The sequence below is a fragment of the Lithobates pipiens genome, unplaced genomic scaffold (genome assembly GCF_037356315.1).
Source record: "Lithobates pipiens isolate NorthernLeopardFrog02 unplaced genomic scaffold, aLitPip1_a1.2 Scaffold_16, whole genome shotgun sequence".
Lineage (NCBI taxonomy): Eukaryota > Metazoa > Chordata > Amphibia > Anura > Ranidae > Lithobates > Lithobates pipiens.
The window spans coordinates 432,543,823-432,566,322 of NW_027507748.1; the positions used below are offsets into that span (position 1 = coordinate 432,543,823).

General features: G+C 43.7%; 1 protein-coding gene across 2 annotated transcripts in view; it reads right to left on the minus strand.

Annotated features, from left to right (window-relative positions):
- Positions 1 to 22,500, minus strand: part of SLC5A7 (solute carrier family 5 member 7) — an 80,736-nt gene that overhangs the window by 3,761 nt on the left and 54,475 nt on the right. For both annotated transcript variants that reach the window (XM_077482625.1, XM_077482624.1), the window contains exons 6-8: positions 14,231 to 14,374; positions 10,679 to 10,832; positions 1,921 to 2,138 (exon numbers count right to left, since the gene is read on the minus strand). In XM_077482625.1, coding sequence (XP_077338751.1) covers positions 1,921 to 2,138; positions 10,679 to 10,832; positions 14,231 to 14,374 — 516 coding nt within the window. The remainder of the gene's footprint in view (positions 1 to 1,920; positions 2,139 to 10,678; positions 10,833 to 14,230; positions 14,375 to 22,500) is intronic.

Below are 22,500 nucleotides of genomic sequence, written 5' to 3' on the forward strand. Positions count from 1 at the left end.
TGGATTGAGGCAGTGTGGTACAGGGGACATACAGCATGGCATGCTTGACGAACTGGTTGAATAGTTCATGTACATCATGGCATAGAAATAGATTAAGTGTAAAATAGAGATCATACTGCATGGCATATGGAGTAGACATGTGCAATTTGTTTTGGTATGAATTTAAATTTGGCCAAAATTTTCATTAAACCGAGATTCGGATGTATCTGAATCTCCGAATTACATTAATAATGAATTTCAGTGAATCCGGAATTTTTATGAAAACAACAAATTAATTTGTATTCATTTGTTTCATTTGGATGACATTATGCAATAATTTGGGCCTTTTGTCAATGTTTGAAGCATTCGAAATAAGGTAATGACATAACAAATTATCCAAAGTGATTTGAATCCACTTGTTTTTACTCTAGTGAGCATAGAGTTAATATTCTAATAAAATTATTTTTGTATTGGGAGACCATTCGTTTAGTTTTTATGGATGCAGCCCATACAAACAAAGTCATTTGAGAGTAAGGAAATGAATTCAACTTAATAACACAATGAATGAATATTTATGTTTCGGATGAGAGTGCAGTGGTAGTCTTTGACTCTTGGATAATCAGCCGATTCTTTTTGCATTAACATTTTTCATTATTATAAAAAATGCACTACATATGAACTGGAAAAATATTGCAATACATATAGTAAGGAATAAAAGTGAAATTAGATGATTCCTACTTAATGTGTTTGGGTTGGATGGAGGTAGATCAGAATCTCCAAATCATAACATAACAAATTAATCCAAAACTAATTTTGTTTCATTTGTTACTTCATGATACATGCGACTCCAGTCGATATTGTCCTATCAGCTCATGCCATTTCTCTTTGTGGGTTGGACCAGTAGGGATGACTCACATTGCATAAGTAATCTCCCAAAATAACAAATTTAATACAATAAAACGAATACAGCCAATCTTCTGAAATAATTTCCGAAAATATAAATCAATTCAGACCAACGAATATACAAAAGAATCCGAATACACAAAAAGAATTAAAAAAAATAAAATAAATCATTCTAACACAACGATTATGACTAAACAAAATGAATTACTTAACGAATGAATCCAAAGCGAAACACATTTTTCCATTGTGCACATCTCTATTAATGCAGAATTGTGAATATTTAGTGTGGTATATGGAATGAGCTTGTGCGGAATAGGGAAAGTACAACATGTCATATAGAATGAGCTGATGCAGGAGAGTGAATGTAAAGCATGGCATATAGAGTGTACTAGCAGAGATATTGTTCTACCTTAATATAAATAACTTATAGCTGCTGCTCAGGCATCTGAATATAAATGATCCCAACTCCATTCAGACTTCCATCAATGTGGACTTGCTATTGATCGCAGTGACAGTTAGGCTGATCGCTGCTGCCTGCAGAGGAATTCCACTCCTCACACCCTGTGCACCACTCCTCACAGCCTCCTCACACCCTCTGCAGTGCTCTGCATTACATGATCAGATCAGTTAGAGCTAAAGAGGAAGAGAGTAGTAGAAGACTTGCTCTGCTGGCTGCTCTTTAAAATTTTACAATTAAAAGCACCAATCAGTTGAGCGGTCACCACAATAAATTGTAGGTGCGCACTGACAGGGGTCTGAATGAGGCGCAATTAAACTACAGATGTGCCCACCACTCCCCAACCCTGGGGCCCAAGCCAGGCTCCATAGCTGCCATATGCAGGACATGCATGAGATGAGAAGGGCACAGCTCCCCATGCAGCTCAATGGCTAAATAACATGAAAAGCATGAGCAGGGTGACGACACTAACACACTCAAAGAAAATAACTGAAGGCTGATAAAATAACACCCTCACTGTCACCTTTCCCTTCCTATTAAGCTACCTGTTTAACAGGTGAGATTAAATGAAAAAAACTTACATTTTGCCTAAATGACAGTTGGTAAATATTCCTGGCAAACATTGAACTGGCTGATAGGATGGAAGAGTCAGCTGATGACATTACTGCAGCAGATACTGCACCAAGTCCAAAGAAGGAAATGTAAGGTGGGCACAAATATTGAAGTACAATGGGTAGAATCATGTCTGTTTCTTCTCTGGACTCCGGATCAGGTAAGCCATATGAGGTTTGATTCCAGTCTGAAAAATAAATAACTTTAATAGGTCAGCCAAAAGTACATTTGTATATACTACACCAAGCTTCTGTCTTAATGAGCTATGCTATCTTAAACATTTTCATCATCCAGTACACATCTGGGTGTGTTGGATGCCTGGTCCCCACTGCGGGTGGTGTTTCCTTCCTCTGATCTATAGATCACTACAATATGCAGTATTAACATAGGGGCCAGAGGACAGAGCCACAGACTGCAGCAGAGAAGCAGGCATCTGACACTTGGAGTGTGCTGGATGCTGAAAATGTTTCAGCCAGCATAGTTTGGGACAACAGCACAAGTAGCTGGAGTGATAAGTATTAAAGTGAAACTTCACTCAAAAGGGGAAGTTCCCCTTTAAGTCTCCCCCCCCCCTCCACATTTGGCACATCATTTTTTTTGTTGGGGGAGCGGGTATCTGTTCCCACCTCTGCTTGAATTGTCTAGGCGATCCTAGCAGAAGTTTGACCCCTCTCTCTTTACTCACAGTTCTAATGCTCCAGCCAACCCCTGGGAGGATGCATCCTGAAGGTGGTTGGGGATGTGAAAAATGTTTGGGAAGCCTGAGCAGAGTGTTCTTTCCTCTCCAGGGAGGGTTCCACTTCTGGGGCTTCCCCAAGACAAGCGATTGTAGTCTGGGCCTTAGCAGGAGCTGGGTTGAGGGCCTAGAGTAGATTGCTAATGGACTTTTAGCTGGAGAGTTCTGTCCTGAGGCCCTGGTCTAAAAAATTATCTTTTATGCTCCTCACAGAGGATCTACCTGTGGATGCTGGGTGGTAGACAGCTCTTGGGACATGAGAGTGAGTAAGACTTGATTTGGGACTGTGGTGTGTGCTGCTCCTGTAATGATTTTCTACTAGGAAATCTGTTCTCCCATTGATTGATTTACCTTTTTTGAGTATCCTGTGACCCTAAACTCAGCAATAAATATTTAAAGACATCCTCTAGATTGAGCCTGAATTGTCGATATCCGTGGAACTGTGCTTGTGACTGACAGCCTCTTTACTATTGTGGGAGAACTAGGTATATTCTAAGAAGTCCCAAATATAGCCCATGTAAGGGATCTTCCCGGGGTAGGGTGTGTTTGGACACAGTTCACAGCAGACTTGGAATTTATAAAGCAGATCTTGGCGTTTATTCGTGGTACAAACAGTCCAGCAAACAAAATATACAGCAACACCGTGCTTTCTAAGTACAACAAAAATAAAAGTCCTAGCCCGGCTGGGCGCTTACTAACAGGTTCTGCTCACCTATCTGACACTTACAAACACAGCGTCTTTCACCTGGATATCGCAGGGTGAGTTTTAGCTCCAGCAGTGGCTGTGCTTGCAGCTTCCTTCAATACACAGATTGTTCATTCCCTGGCTGAGAGCAATCACCTGCAGACCCTGCAGAGCCTTTAGCTTCCCAGGCTAATTAGGATCAAAGCTCACCTGATCCCAAACCCAGAACTGGATCGGGGGATGTGGAATGACAGGTCCCTCTACCAAACCTACCTGCCATTCCATATAAACCCAGGCCCGGCAAAATTAAATAACAACTCAGCAGCATATCGCTGCTGAGAAACTGATCCATCCTGGATTTACCATCTCACACTGTGTAGCAACCTAGGTGAGATGTACACCCCCTCGATCACTTCTCCAGTGACATGTCTACATATCCCCCCCCTCTTTTTCAGACCGGAGGGCTGAGCCTTTTGTCCCCACAGACAACTTACCCTTGACAATGCGTCAGCATTTGCCTGTAATTTCCCTGGCCTGTGTTCCACAGTGAAATTAAAGTTTTGTAGGGAGAGAAACCATCTAGTCACTCTTGCATTTCTCTCCTTGTTTAACTTCATCCATGTTAGGGGGGCATGGTCTGTCACCAACTTGAATTTCCTGCCTAGCAAGTAATACTTTAACGATTCTAGGGCCCACTTTACTGCCAAACATTCTCGCTCCACAATGGCATAATTTTTCTCGGCCGGGGTTAGTTTTCTACTCAAGTACGTCACTGGATGCTCCTCACCATTCACTACTTGTGAGAGTACTGCACCTAAGCCTGTGTTAGAGGCATCTGTCTGGACCAGAAATTCTCGCCTGAAATCGGGGGTAACTAAGACAGGTGGTTGGCACAAGGCAGACTTAAGGCTTTGGAAAGCCTTCTCGGCCTCTGGGGTCCACGTGACCATTGCTGTCTTTCCGCCCTTTGTCAAGTCAGTTAGTGGAGCAGCAACTGAGGCAAAGTTCGGCACAAATCTACGGTAATACCCCGTAATTCCCAGGAAAGCTCTAACCTGTTTCCTTGTCAGGGGTCTAGGCCAATTCTGTATTGCCTCAATTTTATTTAGCTGTGGCTTAATCAACCCTCTCCCAATAATGTAGCCTAGATATTTGGCCTCTTCTAGGGCTAGAGCACACTTCTCGGCATTTATGGTCAACCCCGCATCACTTATGGCATCCAACACGGCCTGTACCTTACAGAGGTGACTTTCCCAATCAGGGCTAAAAATGACCACATCATCGAGGTAGGCAGCTGAGTAATCACGATGTGGTCGCAGAATCAAGTCCATCAACCTCTGGAAAGTTGCAGGCGCTCCATGTAACCCGAATGGCATCACTACATACTGGAATAGCCCATCAGGGGTGGAGAATGCAGTTTTCTCTTTAGCCTCACCAGAAAGTGGAATCTGCCAGTAGCCCTTTGTGAGATCGAGGGTGGTTATGTATCTGGCGTTACCCAACTTCTCAATCAACTCATCTACCCTGGGCATAGGATACGCATCGAACTTGGAGATCTCATTCAACTTTCTGAAATCGTTACAGAACCTCCAAGTTCCATTGGGCTTTGGGATTAGCACAATTGGGCTGGACCATTCACTCTGTGACACCTCAATTACCCCCAGAGCAAGCATACGTTTTACCTCGGCAGATACGGCTTCCCTACGTGCCTCGGGTATCCTATAGGGCTTAAGGTTTACTCTGCTTCTAGGCTCAGTTTCAATGTGATGATGGATGAGGTGTGTACGCCCTGGGAGGTCAGAGAACTTGTTTTTGTTTTTCTGTAAAAATTCCTGAGCCTCCTGTTTCTGTGACACTGATAGAGTATCACCTACCTTGACTGGAGGGATTGGTGGTGACAAATTATTAACAGTATTTGTCGCCACCAAGGATTCCCTGTCTTTCCAGGGCTTGATCAAGTTTATGTGATAAACTTGGAAAGGCTTCCTTCTACCTGGTTGGTGCACCTTGTAGTTCACCTCACTGACCTTTTCAACAATTTCATAGGGACCTTGCCACTTCGCCAAGAATTTACTCTCAACAGTGGGGACTAGTATAAGGACCCTATCGCCTGGGTTGAATGTCCTGATTCTTGGGGACCGGTTGTAAATTCTACTTTGGGCCTCTTGAGCTCTCTGGAGGTGTTCCCTTACCAGGGGCATTACAGTGGCTATACGGTCCTGCATTTGTGCTACATGCTCAATAACACTCTTGTATGGGGTGGACTCACTCTCCCATGTCTCTTTTGCAATGTCCAGTAGACCCCTAGGGTGACGACCATAGACCAACTCGAATGGTGAGAACCCTGTGGACGCTTGGGGCACTTCCCTAATAGCAAACATGAGGTAGGGTAATAAATGATCCCAGTCACGACCATCTTTTGCCACCACTTTCTTCAACATATGTTTCAAAGTTTTATTAAATCTCTCCACCAATCCGTCCGTCTGGGGGTGGTATACAGAGGTACGGATGTGTGAGATTTTAAATAGTTTGCATAACTCCTTCATTACTTTCGACATAAATGGCGTACCTTGGTCAGTTAGGATTTCTTTGGGGATCCCAGTCCTAGAGAACATATAAAACAACTCACGTGCAATTGTTTTAGATGCAGTGTTTCTTAAGGGTACAGCCTCAGGATAGCGGGTCGCATAATCCATGACTACCAAAATATACTGGTGTCCTCTAGCTGACTTTACAATGGGACCCACTAAATCCATGGCAATACGCTCAAAAGGCACCTCTATAATAGGGAGTGAAACCAAAGGACTGCGAAAATGTGACACTGGGGCACTAACCTGACATGTGGGGCACGACTCACAGTATTTTTTAATGTCATCATATATGGCCGGCCAAAAAAACCTCTGGAGAACCCTCTCTCGCGTTTTGTCAGTCCCCAAGTGTCCCCCAAGAACATGGTTATGTGCCATGTCAAGCACCTGACGCCGGTACGGCTTAGGTACCAGAAGCTGTTCCACAATCTCATCCTTAACCTTATTGACTCTATAGAAAAGATCATTAGTCACCGAAAAATGTGGAAATCTTTTTTCAGCATCTGGTTCCTGAGGTACCCCGTTCATAACAGCAACCTGCTCTCTCGCATTTTTGAGAGTGGGGTCCTGTAATTGTGCAGCCCCAAAATTATCGCTAGACACCTCTAAGTCTAGTATATTTTGCTCAGTGGGAGGAGCCTCCTCCTCCCCAGCCAGGACCTGCAAAGGAAAACAATCATTTTCATCCTGTACACTTTTATCATTCACAGTGGACAAGGCAACCCCCTTAGAGGTATCCTCACTCCTTTTGGGGATTTCTCTTTTTTCCCAGAGAGCCCAGAATAAAGGAAAATCGCGCCCCAATATTACATTATGCATGAGGTTTTTAACCACACCCACTTCATATTGTACTGTGCCTTGTTCAGTCCCGACTTTAGCCAGCACTATAGGGTACACTTTTGTATCACCATGTATACACACAACGCTCATATGCTTTTTAGACTCTAAGTCCCCAGTCACCAGGCTAGCATGCACCAAGGTTACAAGGCTTCCTGAGTCCATTAACGCTTTAACAGGAAAGTCATTGATTGTGATGTCGCAGATTTGCGGTTCAGTCTCTAGTCCAGGAACTGCAGCACAAGATGGTTCCGCAAATAGCGACTGACGCCGGCTAGCGTCACATTCCATGGGTTCAGAGGTAAGAGGGCAATGGGCCGACACGTGTCCCGCCTCATGGCATCTCCAACACTGGATAGGGCCTGGTCTCTTTGGCAAGGAGTCCTTTTCAGAGCCCCTTAGCCACCCGGGACCATCACCAGTCTTTTGTCCCTGAGACACCACTTGAGCCCTTTTCCCTCTATCAGCACCCCTCCACACTCCCCCAATAGATGGAAGTCTCTTACCAGCTGACGGCACAGATATGGCGCTCCGGGGAGGTGAAGATGCTGCAGGAACATCACGGAGGTAGTCCTCAGTCGCCTGGAACCTCTCCACAAGGTTGACAAGTTCGTTTGCATTCTTAGGATCACCTTGTCCCACCCAGCGTTGCAGGTCAGTAGGAAGTGCTCGGAGGTAGCGATCCATCACGACCTTCTCTAGGATTTGTGCAGGAGTAGAAGTGTCTGGCTCCAACCACTTTCTTGCCAAATGGATTAGGTCATACATCTGGGACCTCGCTGATTTGTCCAGACTGTAGCTCCAGTTGCGTACCCTCCGGGCACGGACTGCAGTAGTAACTCCTAGTCGGGCAAGTATCTCCTCTTTTAGCCGAGTATAGTCCTTAACCTCTTGCTCACTGAGGTCATAGTAGGCCTTTTGAGGTTCACCTGTTAAATAGGGCGCAATTACCTCTGCCCACTCAGCGGCTGGTAACTTCTCTCGCTCAGCCACGCGCTCAAATACTGTTAGATAGGCTTCAACATCGTCCTCAGCAGTCATCTTTTGCAGCGCTTTCTGCACAGTCCTTCTCCCAAAAAAAATCTCTGGAGCGGCTCCCATCACTGTGGGTGGATTAGCAACCACAGGCGCCTCTCGAATTGCTATCAGGTGCTCGATAAGTTGTTGTTGTGCAGCCATGGACTGTTCATGTCGTTGCTGTTGTTGCAAACTCACTTGCATAAACTGCTTCAGCATCTCCTCCATGTTGCTGGACTGTTCTTGGAGTGTAGTTGCAGCTTTCACCCAAGACATAAGCAGCTGTAGCCAAGTCTGTCCACACCGTTGCCCCTAGCAACCGACTTGCCCGCATTCGAACACCAATTGTAAGGGATCTTCCCGGGGTAGGGTGTGTTTGGACACAGTTCACAGCAGACTTGGAATTTATAAAGCAGATCTTGGCGTTTATTCGTGGTACAAACAGTCCAGCAAACAAAATATACAGCAACACCGTGCTTTCTAAGTACAACAAAAATAAAAGTCCTAGCCCGGCTGGGCGCTTACTAACAGGTTCTGCTCACCTATCTGACACTTACAAACACAGCGTCTTTCACCTGGATATCGCAGGGTGAGTTTTAGCTCCAGCAGTGGCTGTGCTTGCAGCTTCCTTCAATACACAGATTGTTCATTCCCTGGCTGAGAGCAATCACCTGCAGACCCTGCAGAGCCTTTAGCTTCCCAGGCTAATTAGGATCAAAGCTCACCTGATCCCAAACCCAGAACTGGATCGGGGGATGTGGAATGACAGGTCCCTCTACCAAACCTACCTGCCATTCCATATAAACCCAGGCCCGGCAAAATTAAATAACAACTCAGCAGCATATCGCTGCTGAGAAACTGATCCATCCTGGATTTACCATCTCACACTGTGTAGCAACCTAGGTGAGATGTACACCCCCTCGATCACTTCTCCAGTGACATGTCTACACCCAATTTTCAAAAATCAACCATTTTTATCATGTTCAACACCTCTAACTACCAGGACCATGTAGATCCATCTTTGACTAAGAAGTTCTGCACCAGAAATTCTATAAGCTGTGACTAACTCCTAATAGAGACAGAGGGCAACACAAATTTTTGAACATATCAGGTTCTGGAAATTCTATTGGCTGCTCTGGCACTGCTACAAAAATGTTAATGGTGTTAGTTACATTTACAGTAGGTATTTCAGTGTCTGAGCAGAGCTCTTCTTTAACCACTTCAATACAGGGCATTTTTACCCCCTTCCTGCCCAGGTCAATTTTCAGTTTTCAGTGCTGTAACATTATGAATGACAATTGCGCGGTCATGCAACACTGTACCAAAAATTTTATAATTTTTCCCCCACAACTAGAGCTTTCTTTTGGTGGTATTTGATCACATCTGCAGTTTTTATTTTTTGCGCTATAACCAAACAAATATTTTTTACTTTTTGCTATAATAAATATCCAATAAAAAAAAAGTTTTCCTCAGTTTAGGCTGATGTATATTCTTCTACATATTTTTGTTAAAAAAATTGCAATAAGTGTATATTGATTGGTTTGTGCAAAAGTTATAGAACCTACAAAATAGGGGATTGTCAGGGCTGGCTTAGCCCTTCCTTCTCTGGGCTGGCTGCTCAGCTGTCGGCTAATTTCCAGCTCTCATCTCTCTCCACAGTTACCAGCTGTTCCTGATCATGCTCGTCTGACCTGCCTACTTAAAGCTGTCCAGCTCACTTCACCTCTGCCTTTGCCTTGGTCACATCACAAGAAACCATTTCCAGCGGTTCTGTTTTAAGACTGGATTGCTGACATCCCTTCTGGCTCCTTATCCTGCTTGCTGTTGCTCTATTTGGATCCCTGACTTCTGGCCTGGCTGATTACCCGATCTGGTTATTGAACTCTGGCCTGGCTGACTACTCAATCCGGTTACTGGACTCTGGCTATGCTTTGACTACGCTTTTTCTATTTACCTTTTTATTTTTATTTAATAAACAAGTGTGATTTAATTGTACTTCTGTCTCTGTCTAATTCATGGTTTTTGACAGGGATAGATTTATGGGATTTCTATTATTACTATTTTTTCTAGTAATGGTGCGATTTTTTCGTGACTGTGCCATTGCGACCGACATATTGGACACTTTTGACACTATTTTGGGACCAGTGAAAGTTATACAGCAATCAGTGCTATAAATATGCACTGATTACTGTATAAATGTCACTAGCAGGGAAGGAGTTAACATTAGGGGGTGATCAAGGGGTTAAATGTGTTACCTAGGGAGTGATTCTAACTGTAGTAGGAGGGAACCAACTAGGGGAGGATACCGATCAGTGTTCCTGTATACTAGGAAAACACGATCTGTCTCCTCTCTACTGACTCGCGATCACTTGTTACAGAGCAGGACTGTGGATCTGTGTGTGTAAACGCACAGATCCATGGTCCTGCTCTGTAACGAGTGAACACAAGTGTCCGGCAGACATCGCGGCCACTGGGCAAGCACATCGGCTCCTCGGTGATGTGGCGGGTGCCCCCTATACCACCGGGAAGCCTAGGACGTCATATGACGCCCACCCAGGATGGGAGATCCCATCTGCGGATGTCATATGACAATAGGCAGGTAGGGAAGTGGTTAACTAGACTAGGTCAATGGGATACTCTATACTAATTCATAACAGTCTGGGAGAGAGTATTGTTCTGCCAGTGCCATTGTGCAGAGTAATTCTGGAACTACTATATGCCCTGGCCCCAGATGAAACTGCAGGTATAGGATTGGGTATATGGGATTGTATGATTTTTTTTTTCTACTTATTTATTTTCATGCTTGAACTAGATGGACTTGTGTCTTTTTTCAACCTGACTATGTAACTATGTAATCCAGTTACCTGCGGAGGCTCCAATGGCTCCAATTAGAACGGAAGGAATTGCCATTATCAAACAACCAAAAGCAGCTAAGAAAGAGAGTACTTGAGCATATGTTGCAGACGAAACAGATAAGACCCTCTGAAAATAGGCCTGCCAGGGAATTCCTCCTAGCATCTGTAAATAGAAAAGAATGAGGGTTTATTACTATATCCAGGCATGTTTAATGAATGTTAGACACAGACACTGTCATTTAAATTATTGTAGAGATAATTTACCAGGGTGAAGATAATTTTATTGTTTGGCAACTTGTGGCCTCAAGCCTCAAGCTAGTGGCCTAAAGTTAGCTCATAAGCATCCTCAGTTCTTGTCACCTGTTCCAATTTGTTGGAAGAGTAATAAATATTTTTTTTATATAATAAACTTTATTAGGAATTTTTATTTTTTTCCAGCAAAAAAGCGGGAACAGACATACAGAGAATGTTTAGACATAAAAGCCAGTCCTTGGATACAAGCTGAGGTCTGTAAAAGAACAAAGTACCTAATAGGTCGCGTGCAAGTGAAACAGTAACAGTAAATAACAGAAATGACAAAGCTGGGGCCCTGCATGTAGGTGTAACTGAAACTTGGATCAGAGTATGAGTAATCCTCTCATTCCTCTCGCTCCCTCTCCCCCGCTGCAGCCCTGGAGTGGGCAGAAAAAGAAAGGGGGGGCAGCTGGGACGGGGGGACGAAAGAGGAGAAGTCAGATCTGGTAAGGAGAGTCATCTCCAATAGGCACGTCCTGCTCTGTTAATATGACAGCATTGAGTGATATAGGAATGGAGACTAATGAATAGATTAATTAGGGTCTGATTTGGGTGGCATTTAGGGCAGATTGAGAGTAAATTAGACAAGATGCTATAAAACAAACGGGGGGAAGAAAGAAAGGGCCACAGGTATACAAAGTTCTCAAGTAGTATTTCTTAGGATGCAGATAGTCACTGGTGGAGTAGGTTAGGGCAAAACACATGTAGTTCGGAGTGTAGGTCAATGTAGGACAAGATTGGGAGCATCTGGGAAGACGGCATCATTATGGATGGGAGCTGATATGAGTCGGTGGAATTAGATACCCAGATTGGTCCTTGCTTGGGAGAATTCTCCTAATAAAGGGTAACCATTTGTGCTGTAGGTGAGATGGTGTGCTGGTGGTTGACATATCGGTATCAAGCTATTCCTTGCGCAGGAGGGTTATGAGATCTTGTGTGACATCTGAAATAGTGCGTGGGATGGCAGAAGACCATTTTTTGGGAATGGCATGAGACTATTACATTTTAACAATTCAATACTATAATTAGGTGATATTAAACCATTTTTTGGTTTTAAAATAATAAACATGCTAAATTAACCTGCTCTGTGAGGGTGAATGGTATTGCACATAGCAGCCTCGATCCTCCTCTTCTTGGGCCCTCCCGATGGTGCTCCTGGCTCCTTCTCTTCAGCTAGTGCCCCCATAGAAAGCCGCTCCCTGCCTCAATCTGTCCAGTGAGGAGGGAGAACAGAGAGAGTCGCTGCTCTTGTGCACATCGCTGGATCGAGATCAGGCTCAGGTAAGTATGGGGAGGCTTGGGGGATCCTCTGGCACAGAAAGTTTTTTGACCTTAATGCAAATAATGCATTAAGGTAAAAAAAACTTAAGCCTTTACATCCACTTTAAGTAACTCCACTTTTGTTGAGAAAAAAACATTCCCCTCTGGGTGATCTATGTACATTTCAAGGATTATAACAACCTTTGTTGCAGATTCCTACCTTTTGTTATTCTGAATAAATCCATGTGTGTTTATCTGTGCATCTGTACCGAGTGAGTCTAATGCCCTGTACACACGGTCAGAAATTCAGATGGAAAATATCCGATCATGTGTAGGCTCTATCGGACTTTTTCTGTCGGATTTTCTGACGCACGAAGTTTGAGAGCAGGATCTAAACTTTTTCCGACAACAAAATCCGATCGCATAAATTCCAATCGCGTGTAGACAATTCCGATGGACAAAGTGCCACGCATGCTCAGAATAAACTAAGAGACGAAAGCTATTGGCTACTGGCCGTTTATAGTCCCAATGTATGTGTTTGACGTCACCTTGTTCCGAACTATCATATTTTCTAACAACTTTGTGCGACCTTGCGTGTGCAACACAAGTTTCGGACAAAATCCGTTGGAAAAAATCAGACGTATTTTGTTGTCAGAATGTCCGACCGTGTGTACAAGGCATTATCTGAGTGGTTTTATAATTATAAGTCAGCTGTGGCAGCTGCAGGGCACTAATAAGGAAAGCTGCTTGGCCTGCATCCATTTAAACATGTTCCTATTGGAAATATCTCACCAAAAATGACATTTTTGTTGCAGGGGATGCCTGAAATCTGACTTGTATCTTAGGCAGACTTCTGAGAAAATTGGTGAGCCAATCACACAAGCAGGAAATTATGTTTCTGGGGAGTGGTCAGTACACACCCTGTGTACAGAACACCTCCAGGTAGCCATATTGCATTGCATTTATAGAAAATTACAGTGGCTGCAGAATAACATTAAATTACAATATGATGTGTATCGCAATTGTACACGCTATATTCTTTTTTCTTATTTGCCCATGAAAGTGGAGTTATCCTTTAAACTTTTATTTTAAAAAAATTGAAAAAACTGGCTATACAGTATAGCGCTAGTCATAAAAAAAAGGACGATTTGAAGAGCTACCATGCAGGATGAGATGTGTTTCTTTCCTAAAATTAGAATGTATTTGTGATATGAATAGATAGATAGGCATGCATGTAACTCAAAACTCAAGCTGCTTGTCCCTCTGGGGAATAGGGACAGTTTACAAATAATCCAGTGGGAAGGCATTCAAACCAGGAACACTCACAGTTCCAACAGTGTGTAGAGAGTAGAGTTCAGCCAAACTGTCAGCGTCTAATAGAGGGGAAGAATGCATAGTCCAGAGAAGTTGCAAGCCCTATGCTTTCCCTCCTCATCAGGAACCTTTCCCTGCCGCTAGTACTGTCCCTACCTACTGTCTGTACTCTGCCAACTCGCAAATGTGCACCAAAATTGGGAGCAAGGGCCTTTAATAAACTCTACCTGACCAAAAATGGCAGCCAAGGTCACATGGGGTGGCAGCATTTCTACTAGAGTCACATGGGGTGGCAGCATTCAATTTGCTGCTTCACCAGTGACCCAGGAAACCGTAGAGGAACTGTGCTCCTCCTGACTTCCTCTCCAATTGCAGTGCAGCTTCGGAAGAACACCACCTGCAGTAGAAAAAGTAGACCGCACCTACCTACAAGCTAGATGGATTAATGCATGGAGATAGGGGAATCAATCAGCCATGACACTATAAACGGCAGCCACAACATATGAGGCCATCATTACAAGTTAAGGCAAAAACAACAACAACAAAAAAAAAACACATGGATTATAACTATACTAACACTTTTAGTTAAAACAACAAAAACATTTGAAAGTGCACAATGCCTTTAACAGCGTCACCGTCTCACAGTTAGAGAAGTGAGTGGAGAAAGGTTAAAAGATGAGATGTATTGTTTACCAGAAGCATGAAACTGTCAATCCAAGACCAGATATCTCCTCTCTTAATGCTGCCCAGCCAAGGCTCCTTGTAGACTTCTTCCACAGCTGTCACTGTGATGTCTGTAACTGAAGGATGAATCATTGCAAAAGGTACACTGATCCACTGCAATATAAAGAGCCATATTATTTGATATTGCACAGATCTTAAAACATTATTAACATATATTAAAAGTACATGAATGTCATATTCTACTATGGTAAATATGGGCTGTATTTTATGACCCTTGGAGAGCTACTATACATTGTTTCAAAGAAAATACTGAGCCCAAATATACAGTAAACAGATATCCTATATAAAGCCAATCATATGCAGCACTATCTCTTCCCCTATCCTAGCAATGGCTGAGCTCAACATTGCTAGGATAGGTGAAGAGAGCGATCTGCACATGCATGGCTTTTGAATCAGGAAGCACAATCATTTCTGTATCCAACATCTGCCATGTCCTGTATATAAGTCAAAATATAGTAATGTAAAGATTGGGAGTATTTTAGCCATGCTTTCTGAGTGACAGAAAAGGCCTACAGGTGCATTCAACAATAGTTTTACAATTGTCACAGTGCATTTTAAACCACTAGGGCTCCTTGTCTGCATGGACCAATATATTTAAAGGATGACCTTAGTCTTTAACCATTTCCCGACTGCCGCATGCCAATATACGTCAGCCGAATGGCACAGGTGGGCAAATGGGCGTATCTGTACGTCCCTCCCTCCCCATGGGCAGGGGCGCGAACACGCCCCCCCCCCGTGCCCATGGCGGGCAGATACATTAGAGGACCGATCAGTTCCCAGGGCTAGACCAATGATTTATGGTCTGGACCTGGTGATCGGTCCTAACGAATGAACACCTTCCCCTCTCTGTGTAAGTGTAAACACAGACAGGAGGAAGTGATGTCATCTCTCCTGGAGTCTTTTAGATTCCAGTGAGTGGAGGGATAACATATAACCGTGAGTTGCACCAACACTACACTTACACCAGTATACACAGGTACACTTGCCACCCTTCAATCACTTTCCCGATCACCCCCCAGTTAACCCCTTCACTCCCTGCCACTGTGTCACCAATTGCAGTTTTCAGATTTTTCATTGATGACTGCATTGGTGTCATTTGTGACTGAAATAAGTGTTAGGGCAGTTAGTAGTAGCCCCTGTTAGGTCTAGGTTACCCCCCTAAACACCTCTAATAAAGGTGTAACCCCTTGATTGCCCCCAGTTAACCCTTTCACCCCCTGTCGCCAGTGTCACTAATCGATTGCCATATTTGTGTCACGGGTGACGCTAGTTAACCAGTTGGTTGATTTGTTTCACGGTCAGGTTTTTAAAGCATCAGGTACCCCCATATACTACCTAATAAAGGTTTTAAACCCCTGATTTCCCCCTAGTTAACCCTTTCACCCCCTGTCACCAGTGATCACTGTATTAGTGTTATGGGTGAGGCTGGTTAGTTTGTTAGTTTTTTATAGCATCAGGGCCTTATATTATCCAATAAAGGTTTAACCCCCCTGATTGCAAAGCAGGTGATATCAGTTAGGTTTTAGCAGCAGTTAGGGTCTGCGTCAGGCAGTGTCAGATTAGTGCCAGTAGTGCTAACACCCACGCATGCACCATACACCTCCCTTAGTAGTATAGTGTCTAAACAGATCGATATCTGATCTGATCAGATCTATACCAGCAGTAGTTTAGGGTTCCCAAAAATGCAGTGTTAGCGGGATCAGCCCAGATACCTGCTAGCACCTATGTTTAGCCCCTCCGCCCAGCCCAGCCCAGCCCACCCAAGTGCAGTCACTGTCACTTACAAATAAACAACACACATAACTGCAGCGTTTGCAGAGTCAGGCCTGATCCTTGCGAACGTTAACAGTGTTTTGGTAGCATTTCAATCAGTCGCTGACATTCAGGAGCTCTTTTTCCTGTGAGTCTCACTAGTGTAACAGTAAATTTAGAGACCAAAATGTCAAATCAAAGGTACACTAGTGAGTAGGCCTACACATTTCTGAGCATGACAGATAGTGAAGAGGAAGTCACTCATCTGTCAGATTTAGTATCAGAATATGATCCTGTAGACAGCAGCGTCACCCTGACAGATAGCTCTGATGACGGAGTTGTGGTCCCTGCCAAGGTCAGGCATACCCAACCCCATTCTTCTGCTGTCATTGAGGTTCAAGAACCGCAGGGCTCTCATATGGAGCCAGAGCCAGTACTAGTGCCGCTCATCCTTCTGGTGAACCGGCAAGCACCAGCGGCCTAGTACATCTAGGTCATAGTCAAACCAGCACTGCAATAACACGTGGTGACGTGGTGAGTCCCATAAGTGCAGTTCAAGCTGGTGAGGTGGCTAGCACAACTAGTGTCCCGCAGACACCAAGAAGACAAAGACAAGCCCATTGAGTCCATAGTGCCCTTCCTGCTGCATTTGCCAATCCTAATTGGGAGCCTACCACTTCTGCAGCACCTGTACTTCCCCCATTGACTGGTCAACCCGGAATTCAGGTGGAAACAGTTGATTTTTACGTCACTTGATTTTTATTTGATGTTTTTCATGGAAGATCTCTATAGATCTATTGTGGACCAAAGCAATTTGTATGCTGGTCAATTCATCGCCACTAATCTCCATTTCACCCTTGCCAGAGATCGGAAACCTATTACGGTTTCAGAATTTAAGACCTTTTTGGGTCTATCCCTCCTCATGGGCATAGCTAAACAGAGTGCGTTGCGGTCATATTTGTCTACTGACCCAATTCACCATATGCCTGTGTTCTCTGCCTCCATGACCAGGGCACGATACAAGCAGATGTAGCGGTTCATGTACTTCAATGACAATGAACTCTGTCATCCTCGGGGTGACCCTGGATACGATCGGCTATGCAAAATTTAGCCCCTCGTAAACCACTTCAACCAACAGTTTGCAGCCTTGTTTACTCCCCATCAAGTTGTCTGCATTGATGAGTCCCCGATTACATTTTCTGACCACTTGTCTTTCATACAGTTTCTTCCCAGAAAGCATTCCAGATATGGGGTAAAGATGTATAAGCTCTGTGACAGGGCCGCAGGCTATACATATAGTTTTATGGTTTACGAGGGAAGAGATAGTCATTACATAGGTTAGATTACATAGGGAGCCCTAGTAATATTGTGTGGGACTTAGTGTCGCCCTTATTCGGAAAGGGGTACCACTTGTAAGTGGACAATTATTAAATGAGCGTGCCAATTTTTTGTCACTTGTTTGATCATGGAATTGGCACATGTGGCACTGTGCAATCTAATCGCCGGCGGCTCCCTGTCTTAGGCTGGGGGAGAGAGCCTGCTTGAAGTGTAAAAATTTGCTCGCTGTGAAGTGGAGGGATAATTGGAATGTTTTTGTTCTGTCCCCCCTTCATGCAGACATGATGGTCCAAATTCCTACGGCGACTGGTGTTGTGGAGAAACCCCTCTGTGTCCACAAATGTAACCTTAATATGGGAGGGGTGGACCTCAATGACCAGTTGTTGGCATAATACCTAATTGCCCATAAGGCCAAACGCTGGTACAAAAAAGTGATACTTATATCAATTGGCTCTGCTGAATGCTTATGTGCTATACAAAGCTTCAGAACAAACTGGATCCTTCCTTAAATTCCAGGAAGAGATCATCACAGCCCTTCTGTTTCCAGACAGTGCTGTGGCCCAACTTCCCAATCCAAATGCAGTAAGCTGGCTGCATGAGAGGCATTTTCCGTATGTCCTCCCTGGCACCCCTACCCAACGAGCCCCCTAAAGAAAATGTCATGTCTGTAGAAAGCGCGGATAAAGGCGTGACACTCACTATTATTGTCCCTCCTGTCCTGACCATGCTTGTCTTTGCATTGGTGAATGTTTTGAACGCTACACACACTAGTGGAGTATTAACATAGGGTACAGCACTGCACAGACTAGGATACACATTCACAGGGTCTCCAAAGATGCCATCACATTTTGGGAGAGCCGAACCTGGAACCAAACCTTTACAACCGTTACAGTTACAAAAGTAAAAAAAACTCAAAAAAATATAAAATTTAAAAAACAAAAATAGTTGTCATTTTATTGTTCTCTCTCTCTCTATTCTCTCTCTATTGTTCTGCTCTTTTTTACTGTATTCTACAATGCAATGTTTTATTGTTACTATGTTTTATCATGTTTGCTTTTCAGGTATGTAATTCTTTTATACTTTACTGTTTACTGTGTTTTATTGTTAACCATTTTTTTTGTTTTCAGGTATGCCATTCAGCTGTAGCACTGATTTATTTATCTTGACAACAACAGCATTTGCTCCCACGATACGTAAATCAGCGACTCCAGTGTTGTAGACGGTTATTTCACCATCACAGTTAAAAAAAAGAGCATACATGCCGAAGCATGGGGGCAGGGGTGGAGGGGCGATTTGCCCCTAACATTAGGGGTGCATTGCTCCCATGCTTCAGGGGCAGGGGTGGAGGGGCGATTTGCCCCTAACATTAGGGACGCATTGCTCCCATTCTTCGGCATATATTTTTTAGGCACAGATTGCGTTAAAAATGTTTTATTTTACTATATTTTATTGTATTGGCTTTGCAGGTATGGTAAGTCTTACTGTAATGTTACTTTGTTTTATTGTTAACCATCATTTGCTTAGCAGGTACACCATTCAGCTGCAGCATGGGTTTATTTATCTTGACAGCAACACCGTTTGCTCCCACGATATGTAAAGCTGTGACTCCAGCGCTGTCAGAGGTGATTTCACCACCACAGTTAAAAAAAATAGCAGATATGCTGAAGCATGGGGGCAGGGGTGAAGGAGTGATTTGCTCCTAACATTAGGGCTGAATCGCCCCCATGCTTCAGCATATATTTTTTAGGCACAGATTGCTTTAAAAAAATATATATTTTTACTATGTTTTATTGTATTTGCTTTGCAGGTATGGTAAGTCTTACTGTTATACAGTAATGTTACTTTGTTTTATTGTTAACCAACATTTGCTTAGCAGGTATGCCATTCAGCTGCAGCATTGATTTATTTATCTTGACAGCAACAGTGTTTGCTCCCCCAATACCGTATATACTCGAGTATAGGCCGACCCGAATATAAGCCGAGGCCCCCAATTTACCCCCAAAAAAACTGGCAAACTTATTGACTCGTGTATAAGCCGAGGGTGAGACATGCCTGTCCATCCCTGTGTGTGTGTCCGTCCATCCCTGTGTGTCCGTCCGTCCCTGTGTGTCCGTCCATCCCTGTGTGTCCGTCCATCCATCCCTGTGTGTGTCCATCCATCCATCCATCCCTGTGTGTGTGTGTCTCCCTCCATCCATCCATCCATCCCTGTGTGTGTGTGTCTCCCTCCATCCATCCATCCATCCCTGTGTGTGTGTGTCTCCATCCATCCATCCATCCATCCATCCCTGTGTGTGTGTGTCTCCATCCATCCATCCATCCCTGTGTGTGTGTGTATCCATCCATCCATCCATCCGTGTGTGTGTGTGTGTGTGTGTGTGTGTGTGTGTGTGTGTGTGTGTGTGTGTGTGTGTGTGTGTCCAGCCTACCTTTGTCCCGAGCCTCCGTCCCGTGTCGTGCCTTGCCTTCGTCCCGTCCCGTCCCGTCCCGTGCCGTGCCGTGCCTTGCCTTGCCTCCGTCCCGTGCCCTCTTCGTCGGCGGCCATTGTAAAATTCAAAAGCCGCGCCTCCTCCTTCGCCTGTGATAGGCGGAACACTGAATTTCCCAGCAGCCTGTGTTCCGCCTATCACAGACGTCGTATCATCCTCGTCCGTAGTACGAGGATGATACGACGTCCGTGATAGGCGGAACACAGGCTGCTGGGAAATTCAGTGTTCCGCCTATCACAGGCGAAGGCGGAGCCGGAGGCGCGGCTTTTGAATCAGAATGGCCGCTGTCTGTCTGCTCGACACGCTGATCGAGCTGGCAGACAGCGATGACTCGAGTATAAGCCGAGGGGGGCACTTTCAGCCTCAAAAAAGAGGCTGAAAATCTCGGCTTATACTCGAGTATATACGGTATGTAAATCAGCGAATCCAGCGCTGTAGGAGGTGATTTCACCACCACAGTTAAAAAAAAAAATGCATGTATGCCCATCATTAGAAGTGGGTGGATAATTAGCTAATTAGCCTCTAGACGGCTTTTACGAGCAGTGGGATGGAACATTCCCCCTCTCACCATCTTCCATGGTTTTCTCGAGCTCTCCCGTCCCAACAGGGAACTCGAGAATGCAGCTGGTGGTTCCGCCAGCTGACCATAGAGCTGATCAGAGACCAGAATTTCTCCAATCATCTCTATGGCCTAAGAAACTGGAAGCTACAAGCATTTCATGAGTTGGGTTTCGCTGGATATAAACAGCGCCATTGGGAAATTGGCAAAAAAAGAGTACCTGTAACTACCTATTGCTATCACAGGGGATATTTACATTCCCTGAGATAACAGGTCCCCAAGTGCTCACACGCAAAGGCGAATGCAAGTGTTGGTCTGGTGTCATGTAAACAGCAATTTCACCATGCATGTGATGTATCACCGTGAAGGTCAGATGGTCGAGGGCAGTAATTTTAGCAGTAGATCTCCTCTGTAAATCTAAAATGGTAACCTGTGAAGGCTTTTAAAGGCTTTTAAAAATTTATGTAGTTTGTGTCCGCTGCATGTTTGTGCGTAATTTTAAAGCATGATGTGTTTGGTATCCATGTACTCAGCATAAGATCATCTTTTTTATTTCATCAAACATTTTGGCAATATAGTATGTTGTAGTGCATTAAAATGAAAAAACGTTTTTTCCAAACACATTGCATTTGAAAAATCGCTGTGCAAATACTGTGTGAAAAAAAAATTGCAACACCCAACATTTTAATCTGTAGGGCCTTTGTTTAAAAAATATATATATAATATATATGTATATAATGTTTGGGGGTTCAAAGTAATTTTCTAGCAAAAAAATTATATTTTTTCATGTAAACAAAAAGTTTCAGAAAGGGCTTTGTCTTCAAGTGTTTAAAAGAGGGAGTGAAGTGTGACATAAGTTTCTAAATGCTGTGCATAAAAGGACAAGACAGTTCAACCCCCCCCCCCCCCCCCCCCCAAATGACCCCTTTTTGGAAAGTAGAGAAGGGTGTACATTTTTGATTTCACTCCTCATGCTTCTAAATGTTGTGCATACAATGCCAAGATAGCACAACCCCCCCCCCCCCCCCCAAATGACCCCATTTTGGAAAAATAGACACCCCAAGCTAATCGATGAGAGGCATGTTGAGTCCAAAATATTTTATATTTTGCCACAAGCTGCGGGAAAATGACACATTTTTTTTTTTTGTTTTTGTTTACAAACGATTTTTATTTGGTACATAGAGAGAGTACAGAGAGTAAGCATAGATATAACATAATAAGTGCAATGTATATCAAGATAAACATAGAAAATCACCATAGATACAAAATTTGTACAAGATGCAGTGCATATATATTTCAATATAAAATGGTGATTTCACTTTCTCACTACCTATCGCAGTTTTGGAGGCCCTGAAATGTCAAGATAGCACAAAACCCCTGCAAATGACCCCATTTTGGAAAGAAGACACTCCAAGCTTTTTGCTGAGAGGCATGTTGTGTCCATGGAATATTTTATATTTTGCCACAAGTTTCGGGAAAATTAAAAATTATTTTTTTTTACACAAAGTTGTCACTAAATTACATATTGTTCAAACATGGCATTGTTATATGTAGAATTACATCCCAAAATACATTCTGCTACTTCTCCTGTGTATGGGGATATCACATGTGTAATAATTTTTTGGAGCCTAGCAGCATACAGGACCCCAAAACCCAAGCACTGCCTTCAGGCTTTCCAAAGGTGTAAGATTGTGATTTTACTCCTCACTACCTATCACAGTTACTGAAATGTCCAGATAGCACAACCCAGATAGCACAATACCCCCCAAATGACCCCATTTTGGAAAGTAGACACCCCAAGCTATTTGCTGAGAGGCATGTTGAGTATTTTGCAGATCTCACTTTTTGTCACAACGTTTTGAAATTTGAAAAAAGAAAGAAAAAATGTTTTCTTTCTTTTTCAAAAATAAATGAGATCTGCAAAATACTCACCATGCCTCTTAGCAAAATACCTTTGGGTGTCTACTTTCCAAAACAAAGAGTGAAAACAAAGATTTACCCCCTTAGAAATCCTGAAGGCGGTGCTTTGTTTTGGGGGTCCTATAGGTGGCTAGGCTCCCAAAAAGTCTCACACATGAGGT